The following is a 12,073-nucleotide window of genomic DNA, read 5'->3' as shown; positions in this document are numbered from 1 at the left end:
TGTATGTCATTAACTTTGGTTCCGTGAGTACTTTCTAATAAAGTCAAGCATTTGTGTGACTGTTGTTGGATCAGGGCGTTGTATCAGTATGCCATGTACTTGAAAGTTGGGGTGGATGTACAGTAAAAAGTGGGGAAACATACGGATCTGGATTAAACCTCTTTATCCTACACAGTGTGCTAGCACTGGTCATTAAAAATATTCCCTAGAGTCCAGATTGCAACAATATGTATTTGCATTTTAAGGCTTTGTTGACATTAGCTTTTAGACCAGTGGTAGGTAGTGTAAATTTGCTCTACTTATCTGAACGTAAAGAAACAAATGGCAACCTATTGTTTCATTACTTATATTGATAGCGCTTCATTATCAGTTATCCCACTCCTGTGCTTGGAATAGGAACAGAGAGGGAAAGATGGCTTTAATTACAAAAGAATGATCTAACTCAGTATGACCAATTGTCCACCTACCCCAGTATCCTGTCTTCCAACAGTGGCCGGGAGTGAACAGAACACGGCAATTAAGAGTGATGCACCCCCTGTGGCTAGTCCTGGCTTCTGACATTTGGTGATCTAGGGACACCTGGAGCATGTGGTTATGTCCGCGACCATCTTGGCTAATGGATATATTCTCCATGAACTTATCTAATTATTTTTTGAACCCATTTATACTTTTGGTCTTCACAGCATCACATGGCAACAGGTTCCACAGGTTGACTATGTGTTGTGTGAAGAAGTACTCCTCTTGTTTCTTTGAAACCTACTTCCTACTAAATTCACCACTGTTTTCCTTTTTATGGGATTGCCCAGCCCCATTGTCAGGTGTAAGTAGAGTAACCTCAGGGCTTCTATAATTTACACTCTGTTTCCTGTGGGCCTTGGAAGGAGAGAATAGCTGTGATGCAGTGTCCTCTCTGGCTGCACTACCTCTATTTCCATATTAAGCGCATAACATGGCCCCTGTACCGGGGCGGTTAACAGAATGCATATAGAGCCGTTTCACAAGTTTTATAATTGAAAATATGGTATTCTTCAAAAGCAATTTCTGCCTCATTTAGCACGTCTTTACACTGCCAGATTTGCATAAAGGGGCCTTAAGTGAAACTTGGAATCAGGCAATGCAGAATTTACTGATAGATTGCATTTGTAGTTGCTTAAGTCAACATGTTAATTTCAAACAGTCTTACATTTAATTCTTTTATTAAATGTGCTTGTGAATAAATTATACTAGTGTTTTCTTTCTGTTTTTAGTCTGCATCTTTTTTTTTTAATTGTAGGAAGGATTTCTACTGGGAGAGGTAAGACAAGAGGAGACATTTAGCATCAGTGATTCACAAATCAGCAACACTGAATTTCTGCAAGTAATCGGTAAGTTGTACTAAGCTTTGAGAAATTCTGGAAGAGGTGCCTAGTTAGTTCACTTTTTTTTAATAAATAAGGATTTTTTTTTTTCCTGTTTAAAGGAGAGAACTTTTAAAAAGTTTTTTCCTTTTTAAAATAGGTATTTTTGCTAATTCTTCTGTAAGGGTAAGGCAAGATTTTACAATCTCCCAAGAAGTGTTATCCAGAATTCTTCTTTACTACTGTGTGTGTATATATATATATATATGGCTGAAGCATGAGGAAAGGGAACAGTCCTTTTGCTGGATACATTTTTAATGTGCCTTTCTGTAGAGTAAATGTAACTCATCTTAACCGGTCAGTAAATTCCACAAATAGCTTGAATTTTGTAACATGAAACGATTTAGGCCCTAATGTTGAAAATGATTCCACCTACACGCTTCAAATTTGATGTTTTGCTCCTTGTATCTGTCTTAATTAACTTCGGGTTTCTTTTATGGGACACCAAAATATTTTTCTTTCTTGGTAAATAGATGAAAAATCAGCCATCAATACTGAGGCCATCCTATCTCTCAGGTTTTTTATTGTTTGTTTTTTAAATAAAATGTAGTTACAGGGGTATGGTCAAATTCATAATCATGTAAGTTTAAAATCCTTACCCATGTTACTAATAAAATTGTATTTTAAACAACTAATTAACTGTTTACTATTTTGCATTTCTCTAGACAATGAAAATAGACTAGTGGGTTTTTTTGCTTGCTGTGACAAAATGAGATGATTCTAATGGAGATTTTAAAGATCTGTTTTTTGCTGCTGGGTTTTGCTGGCTGTTGTAGATATATTGATTAATGGTTGAAGGGCAGTAATAGGAGTAGTCAGTTTGATAGCAATATATTTAAGAATTGTCAAGGAGGTGCTCCTTTTTAATGGATGCATGTATAAATCAAAATAAAAATGCATTAAAATATTTCTATCAGTTTTAAGATGTCAGGTGTGTTTAAAGCCTAAATCCTTTATCCTGCGATCAGATCTATGTGCCAGCAGACCCCCATTGACTTTAGCGGGGTTCTGTGCAGGTGTAAGGGATTGGCTAAGATAGAGTTGATTGCAAGACAGGGCATACATTTTTGTCCATGTTTAAACTGATATACATGATACCATGAACAATGACCGATTATTTTGTGTGTGAAAGGTGGGGAAGTATGGTAGTGGAAAATTGTTGATTTTGTTCTCAATATATATTTGCTTTGACAAATTTAAATTTGCATTATATAAATTCAGTTACTGATCTGAGTCATCGATGACAATAGAGCATATCAATACACTTAATATATAACTTCCGTTTCAGCACTAGCTGCACTCAACAATAGTTGTGGCATTATGGGTTGCTTTTTTTCTGTCAGTAGACACACTTCTACAGTATGTTATTCACAAACAAGGTAATTTATATTTTAGAAAAAAATTGGGAATTAGCCCCATCAAAAGCTCTTTTGAATATTATAATAGTTCAAAATATAGGATTTGTGAATTCCTGTTGAAGAAATCATTCACTTAAAACTTGGTATTAAGACCTGAAAGTAGTGTACAGAAATTAAGCCTCGTAACACTACTGTGCAATATTTTTATCATTCTCGTTTATCAATTGTCTCAGTTTACCATAGAGTTTAGTGATATCCCAAAGATATACAACTATTCACTGTACAGAACCACAACTAGAATTTAAGAATTCCTGGTTTCCTCTTAAATTCTATCCAGTAGACCACACGGTTTCAGTTTTTTAAAGAAAGCCCTAGATCTGGTCTAGATATAACAATGTAGCTGGGAAAAAAACAAGGTGTATATTCCCAATAATTCTAGCATGTGTACTGCTGTTTGAGGTAATTACATTGTATGCTGGTATTATATTATTTACTGGCTTTGTTTAGCAAATCATTTTCATGAGACTCAAGAATGTCAGGCTGTAAATCTGGAGCTGGCATTAAGTTCATCTTTGGTTTGCAATTGAATAAAAATGTAACTTTCACAGCTGCATCCTTATAGCCAAAAACAAGTTGAAATCTCTGGAAGCACAAACATACATTGATGTGCAAAGACTTATTTTGGCAGTGTCTGAATATGGTGAGAAGTTAATGTGTAAAGTCTGTTCTTGGAGATTGTGGTTTGATTGATTGAGCTGAAATTGCTGAAGTTGTGAGCAAACTCTGTGGCTTTCAGAACAGCAAGTGATGAGTTACTCTTCAGGGAGGAAGGTACCAAGCAAAGTTACTGCTAAATGCTCGCTTTGGCAGAGCTCAGAATATTATTTCTGTATAAATGCTGCTGAATCTAGGGAAAGAATAGGGGATTTAAGAGTACTTAAGACAAAAGCACCGGAAAGGATTGGTAGAGAAAAATAAATAAATGATAAACAGTAGCTGATTAAAAAGTCATAACTGGAAGGATACTTGGTACAAGTACCTAAAGCACAGAAACAAACAAACTTTGATTCACGTTGAAAAGATGGATAAACTTTATGGTCTCTTTGATTATTTTCCCTTACTTGCCCCACAGCACAGATCTTTTATAACCTTTGCTGCTTAAATGTGAATCTTAGGTAATATTTGTTACTAATTCTCAAAACCAAAGAAAAAATAATGCAGTGACTTTGTTTAGTTGTAATCACATTGGCTAAAGTGACAGGAAAGTAGTCATGCTAGAGTGGTGCTTACCCTCTTCTCTTTTAGGTCATTAATCTGTATTTCCCTTCCTCCAATTTGGTTAATTTGTCACATCTAACTGTTATGTTTGCTTCCTACATATTTTTCTATTTGTCACTGTACCATTACTGAACAACCGTAAGCAGACTACTATAGGAAGTTGCAACTAAAAGCAAATGAATATGAAAACTCAGCAATATGTTAGATACTTAACACCCATAGAAGAATATTTTAAAATGTGATTACTAGGTTCACTTACATGTTCCCTAGGTTCATTATGCTCATTTTAATGCATTCTTAGCAGGAAGACTACTCTCTCACCCTATAGGGGGCAATTTGTTGTCAGAGGTTCCCCACAGACTGACAGCAGTATATTGTCTATGATATTGTTCATTATTGGAGATTTAGAAGAAATTGTGCAAGATACACAACCACAGTTTTCCCTGGGTTTTGAGCTGCTGGGACAGACACTTTCTTTTTTTTTATTACAGAAATCCATGACCACGAGCCTTGTTCAAAACTCTTTAGGTAAGCTATTTCTGTTGTTTGACTGTACTGATTCCACTGTTGGGTGAATCCGGCGCATAATGATAGTAGCTCATTGAAATACATTCGTGTTTCAAATGTACATAGTAACATTTGCAACTGCTCTTTGTGGTTGTATTACAGTAATACAGGTAAATGGCACCCATTGTGACACTCAAAACATCCTTTGAAAGCTGTACTAACACCATTTTAATGTAGAATATTAGTTTAAAAAGCACATAGCAGCAAAGTATTTGTAGATACCATGGTCAGATTCTTTCCTGTGTTGAATTTTCACTTGATGTATTAGAAAGTGGTGGCAGTGAAGGATCCAGTCATGGCTCCCTGATAGTTGAGGTGGAGCTGCACCCTAGTATAGGTTGGAGAATCATTGTGATTGCTTTAACCTATGCCAGTTTGTCCCAAAGGGACCTGGGGAATACATGTGCAGCACACTCTGGTCACCCTCACCCCAGATGACCCCTATACCAGGGCCAGGGGTAGTGTAGGAGCCAAGAATGATGACTTTGCATCAGCCAATTATTCTCCCATGCCAGAGGAATTTTCAGCTGGCTAGATCAAGCTGCTGTCTGGCCCCTCTGCACTGCCAGAATGTAAAAGGGAATCTAGCTCTATATATCTTCATTTAGAAGATTCAAGCTGTGTTAAATCTAATTTTTCCATATAGACTGCAGTTACTAAGCAAAGATGCCTTCTAAATTACTATCTATAGTATGTGTTTAGAAGTTGCATTTTTAGAAATAATCCCTGGTTATGCTCCACACATTTGTTTTTATTTGGAGATTTCCACAGATTTACTAAGGAATGGGCCTCAAGTGTCATGATTGACATTTATTCTATTAAGAAAGAGATGCTGCAGTCTGATTTGCTATCTGATAATTACAGAAGGGATTAGTCTCATCCCTGTGACTTATGTGCAAGATTCTCCATATCTCAGGTTATGTCTCAGTATCTGGCTGGTCTTTTTTGGATGACCATGCATTGGTCCCTGCTGCTTTATGCAGTATATATCAAAGCTGAAATCATGTTCTTACTATCCTCTTCCCAATTAGCAATCAACTAATAGTTGAGTGAGAGAGGGACCAGAGGCCTGTATATTTCAGTGTGACTTCTTTACAAAAATATTCAGTTGCTTTTGAGCTCCAAGAGAGTCTTAAGTACAGACACATCTTTACTGGAGGATTTATTAAACGTGGTACTCTATATCCTAGTAGTGAAGAGAGAATAGAAGTTGATGAAGTACAGGTAAGAACTGAAGAGGAACAGTCAGATGAAGAGTCCCATTCAGTTGCATCACATGATGGTAGACAGCTAAATATTGACCAATTTAATAAGTGCTTGTATACAAATGCAAGAAGTCTAAATAGATGGATGAATTTGAGTGCCTGGTATTAAATAAGGCCATTGCTATAATAGGCATCACAGAAACTTGGTAGGAATGATGATAATCAATGGGACCTGGTATATCATGGTACAAAATATATCGGAATGACAGAGTGGATTGCTTTGGTGAGGGAGTGGCATTATATGTGAAATAAAGTATAGACCCAAATATAGTAAAAACGTTAAATGACTGTATAATAGAATCTCTCTGGATAGAAATTCCATGGTTGAATAATAAGAGTATAGAAGTAGGAACATGCTGCGGACCACATTACCGGGTGATGATTGTGAAATGCTCAGGGAGATTAGAGAGGCTATGAAAACAGAAAACCTAATAATAATGGGGGGATTTCAACTGTCTCCATATTGACTGGGAGCATGTCACCTCAGAATGGGATGCAAAGATAACATTTCTAGACCCCATTAATGACTATTTCATGGAGGAGCTACTTCTGGAACCTACAAGAGGAGAGGCAGTTCTTGATTTAATCCTAAGTAGCACCAAGGTGGATTTAGTGATTTAAATCATGATTTAAACCACCAGTCAGGAAGACTCGGTTTAATCCTGGATTTCTACGTAAAAGTGCATTCTTGTTGGTTGTTATAACCTCAGTACATATTCTTCACAACTCAGAGATAGATGTAGGTTTCTTTTTTAGAAGGTACACACTATACATTTTTTAAGTGATTTATTTTGAAAACTTTTCAGGTTAGTTTTACAGCTATATCAGAAAATGACTGGTTATTTCATTTACCAAAGGTAATTGAAGCAGATATTTATGAAGTCACTGGGAGGTGAACTATCTTCAATTCAACAGGGTAACCATTAATATTTGGAGGATTTTCTTCCCATGTTGTATTAGAAGGAGAACATCACCAGACAGACATTTTAAATTGTTTTATTTAACTATTTTTCACCTCTCTATAGTATTTATTTAAAAACATTTTTGCAGTTAACAAGCATGTTATCTCTGGAGACACAAATCCACAGTTTGAGAACTGCAAAGCATCTCTGATGGTATCTTCTAGACTGAGCACTGAGTCCCATAGGGTAGATAGAAAGATTAACCTAAATAATCTATACAGAAGCCCCTGGAACCCCATAAGATTGGGTCCTTAATCCATGAACTATTGGAACTCATTTACAAAACTTTTCTTAAACATTACATGAATATATTGTCTCATACTATAGAATTAGAATTTATAATCCCTATTCCATGATGATATCTTTGAGCTATAATGTATCTTTATCTTTAGATCGTTTTTCCCTCAAAAAGCATTTTATCAAAAAAATCCAATTTAAATTAAAAAAAAAATCAATTTTTATTTATTTTAAAATCATTGATTTTTATTCACCCTGAGTAGCACACAGGATCTGGTCCAAGATGTGAATATGGCTGAAACATTCAATGATAGCGACCATAATGTAATTAAATTGAATGTACTTGTGCAGGGAAAATACCAATGAAACCCACCATGGTAGCATTTAACTTGAAAAAGGGGAACTACACAAATATGAGGAGACTAGTTAAACAGAAATTAAAAGGAATAGTCGTAAGAGTGAAATACCTGCAAGCTGCATGGAAACTTTTGAAAAACACCATAATAGAGTCTCAAACTATATGTATACCCCAAATTAAAAAAAAAAAAAAAAAAGGGGGTAAGAGGACCACAAAAATGCCATCATGGCTAAACAGTGGAGTAAAAGAGGTGGGTAGGCAAAAAGACGTTCTTTAAAAATTGGAAGTCAAAACCTACTCAGCAAACAAAGGAACATAAACTCTGGCAAATCAAATGTAAAAGTATAAATAGCCAGGCCAAAAAAGAATTTGAAGAGCAACTAGCAAAAGGCACAATAACTAACAGCAAAACTTTAAGTACGTCAGAAGCAGGAAGCTTGCCAAACATTCAGTGGGGCCAGTGAACAATCGAGGTGCTAAAGGAGTATTCAGAGAAGGCTGTTGTGGAGAAGCTAAATGACTTCGTTGCATCAGTCTCCTCTACAGAGGATGAGAGGGAGATTCCCACGTCTGAGGCATTCTTTTTAGTTGACAAATCTGAGGAACTGTCCCAGATTGAGATGTTAGAGGAGGTTTTGGAACAAATTGATAAATTAAACAGTAATAAGTCACCAGCAGCAGATGATGTTCACCCAAGAGAACTCAAATATGAAATTTTAGAACTACTGACTGTAGTATGTTACTTAGTGCTTAAGCCTCTGTACCAGATGACTGACAGATAGCAATATAACGCCAATTTTAAAAAAAATGTTCCATAAGAAATCCTGGCAATTACATTATGCCTAACTTCAGTACCAGGCAAATTGTTTGAAACTATAGTAAAGAACAGAATTATCCAACACATAGATGAATATGATATGTTGGGGAAGAGTAAACACCACTTTTGTAAAAGGAAATCATGCCCCACCAATCTATTAGAATTCTTTGAGAGGGTCAACAAGCATGTAGACAATGGTGATCCAGTTGATATAGTCTACTTAGATTCAAAGTCTTTGACAAGGTCCCCCAAAGGCTCTTAAGTAAAGTAGGCAGTCATGATGTAAGAGGGAAGGTCCTCTCATGGATCAGTAACTGGTTAAGACAGGCAACAAATGGCAGGAATAAATTGTCAGTTTTCACAGTGGAGGGAGGTAAAGAGTGAGGTCCCCTAAGGATCTGTACTGGAACTAATGCTGTTCAGCATACTCATAAATGATCTGGAAAAAGGGGGTAAACAGTGAGAAGGCAAAGCTTGCAGACAATATAAAATTACTCAAGGTAGTTAAGTCCAAACCTGACTGCGGAGAGTTACAGAGGGATCTCAGAAAACTGGGTGCCCAGGCAACAAAATGGCAGATGAAATTAAATGTTGATAAATGCAAAATAATGCATGTTGGAAAACATAATCCCAACTATACATACAAAATTATGGGTCTAAATTACCAGTTAACACTCAAGAAAATATTCTTAGAGTCATGGGTGGTTCTCTGAAAACATCCACTCAATGTGCAGCGGCAGTCAAAAAACCTAAAATGTTAGGAACTATTAGGAAAGAAGTAGATAAGACAGAAAATATCCTGCCACTATATGAATCCATAGTACACATACACTTTGAATAGCCAATCTTCAGTTCTGGTTGCCCCATCTCAAGAAAGGTATATTAGAAAATATACCTTTGTTGCATTTCTCTGTACTTTTTTCAATTCTAACAACTTCCATATGAAGGGAGATTAAGAAGACTGGGACTTTTCATTTTAGAAAAGAGCTGGCTAAGGCAGGATATGATAGAGGTCTATAAAATCATGAATGCTGTGGAGAAAGTGAATAGGGGTCACCCAACGAAATTAATAGATAGGAGATTTAAAAGAAACAAAAGGAAGTACTGCCTCACACAGTGCATCGTTAACTTGTGGAACTCGTTGCCAGGGGATGTTGTAAAGGTCAAAAGTATAATTGGATTCAGAAGAGAATTAGATAAGTTTATGGAGGATAGGTTCCTCAATGGTTATTAGCCAGGATGGTCAGGGACGCTATCCCATTCTCTGGCTGTCCCTAAATTTCTGATGGCCAGAAGCTGGGACTGGACAACAGGATGGCTCACTGAACAAATTGCCTGGTTCTGTTCATTTCCTGGGAAGCATCTGGCACCAGCCACTGTCAGAAGACAGGATACTGAGCTAGAACAACCATTGGTCAGACTCAATATGGCCTCTCTGATGTTCAAAGTGCATATACTACTCATCAGTAGCGGTGCTCAGTATGTGTTGCTCTTCCTTTAACCGTCACGTACAAAAACATTTTTGGCACACTACCAAAGCTTCTTGACTTAAATGTAGTCAGTCATAAGGAAGGTTTCAGCTGACCCACCCTGTGCTCTTGGAAAAGAACAGCTGCGGCCTTGCTGCTATTGAATAGGGTGGGTTTGGTTGCAGTGCACTTCCCAAGTGTTGGGAATTGAGCCAAAAATAAGGGTTCTAAGAAGGCCATTTTCCTGTATCAAAACAGTTTGCAAATGAAGTTGCTCAATTTTTTTACAATAATTGCTGGGTATCATCATCCTTGTATGTAAGAGTGATGATTCTGTAAATTATAGAAAACAGGGAATGATTCCCTGAACTATAGAAAACAGACTTATGGGGTTAGATGGCACTTTACATGAAAGAAAGCTTAAACATTTTAAAGGTGAACTGAAAGGATTATGCAATTACATTATTCAGGATTCCACATTTGTAATGGAATATTAGTCTTAAAATTCAAAATGAATTGCATCTTAAAACAAAATATTGTTCCACCTTTATTTACCAGCCAAGTACTGAGTACAGGATTTTGTTTTTCCCTGACAAGAGTTGAGATCATAGACCTCTAAATCACAGTGTTTTCCTGCACTGCTTTAGGAGTTAGTGATATCAGCTCTTGAAAGAGACTAAAGACCTGGCAGGTAAGTGAAGGAGGAATCTATTTTCAAATGTTTACCTCATGTTTTGAAATGTGTAAACCATTTGAATTCATGTTTTGTTATTTTGGCCCCAATCGTGCAAATGGAGCTACGTGGGCACACCCTTACACTTGCATGGATAACTGTGGACTTCAGTGGAACTTCACAGGTATAAGGGTCCACCCATGTAGATCTGATTGCAGGACTGCAGCCTGAAAAAGTGTTTCCATATTTTTTAATTGAAATGTAAAATTGCTGTTCTTTCTCTCCTTCCCATTTAGCAGGTGGAGAACCCAGACATCCAAACATAGGGCTTTTCAAGAGCTAGTCAGAGGAAACTTATGCAATTCAGCTACATACTCCTTGTAGAAGGGGTTGCCACCTAGCTGTTGGGTGCAACAACACTGAAGATTTTTTTTAAACCAGTAGTTAAAACAAGGCATGTTGTTTTTTCACCGTTAGTGGTCTCGGCACCACGTTGCTAAATTGCTGCATTGGATAAATGTAAAGCTGCTGTAGTGATTTAGTATTCTGTGGCTAAATTATGAGGTAGTATCTAAAGATTAATTGAAGTACTGTATGTTTACGAAGGTGAATAGTGTGTAAACTGTACCTACATTTTTTTTCCTTTTCGGTTTAAGCTTTTATGACTATGCAGGCAAAGTTAATGAAGAGAGTTTGGACAGAATTCTTAAAGATCGAAGAAAAGTAAGTTTCACTATATTCTTATACAGTTCTGTTTTATTTCTTCCCCCTTGTATAGCATATAGGGCCTACATACAGGAAAAAAGGAAACTGGGGCTCATGCAAATGAGTAGCTGAACGTACTGCCTAGAACAGGTGCTTTCTTTTTCAAATCTGCCCATTTATCTTGATTCGCATAATCTTTGGCAATACCAGGATTAAGCTTATCCTGTGCAGAGGCTATCAATCATGCCAATTATTTTGTCAATTTTATGAGTCTGCTAATTTTAAGTAGGGGCAAAAACAGAAGGACCAAATTCACGTTCACATGAAACCTTAGATTTAAGTTCAGGTCCCCAGAAATGAATAACTAGTATTAACCTACCGTCACCAGCCAATGGCTGAGTTAGACTTGCATAATAATGACTGCACTGTGCAATTTAGGCCAACAGAAATGGGAGTTTATGTGAAATGCTCATTTAATCCCAGAGCAGTTACTGTGAAAATGTTCAGATACTCTTATTTAAAAATAGTTATAGATTTATTACAACGGTCTGACAAACAGTCTTGGAATTCATATATTTCCACCATCTGAAATATTTTAAAACTGAAACAATATTGCCTCACAAAGTAGCTATTATTAAACTATTGTATCCTTATTCAACTGTACTTTGCTCTTAGCACATTCAGTACTACATTAAAAATGTTTTAAGTTTCTACAGTTAACCAATAGAGAGGAGTATTAATCTCTTACCAATGGTTCATTTTCCACACACATTTAAAACTTGCTAGTGCTGTATCTTAACAATTAGCAAATACTTGTTTCAGAAGTTTTTAACCGATATGATATCCTAAAGAACAGAACTGAGCTTCAAATTGGGGATAAGCAATTCTTAGAGCAAGGATAATCAATTGCCGTATATACTCGTTCATTAGCCCATTCATTTATAAGCCGACCCCTCTCCCTCCCCCCCCCCCCCAAATGGATAGGTA

The 12,073-nt window shown here is 36.6% G+C and overlaps 1 protein-coding gene across 1 annotated transcript in view; it reads left to right on the top strand.

Annotated features, from left to right (window-relative positions):
• ABRAXAS2 (abraxas 2, BRISC complex subunit) overlaps positions 1–12,073 on the top strand; it is a 29,302-nt gene that overhangs the window by 1,242 nt on the left and 15,987 nt on the right. The window contains exons 2-4 of the mRNA XM_034776725.1: positions 1,274–1,364; positions 4,525–4,561; positions 11,038–11,104. Of these exons, the coding sequence (XP_034632616.1) occupies positions 1,274–1,364; positions 4,525–4,561; positions 11,038–11,104 (195 nt within the window). The remainder of the gene's footprint in view (positions 1–1,273; positions 1,365–4,524; positions 4,562–11,037; positions 11,105–12,073) is intronic.

The sequence above is a fragment of the Trachemys scripta genome, chromosome 7, assembly GCF_013100865.1.
Source record: "Trachemys scripta elegans isolate TJP31775 chromosome 7, CAS_Tse_1.0, whole genome shotgun sequence".
NCBI classification, from domain to species: Eukaryota; Metazoa; Chordata; order Testudines; family Emydidae; genus Trachemys; species Trachemys scripta.
Note: the sequence above shows the minus strand (reverse complement) of the source record. Positions and strands in the feature narration are given on the sequence as shown.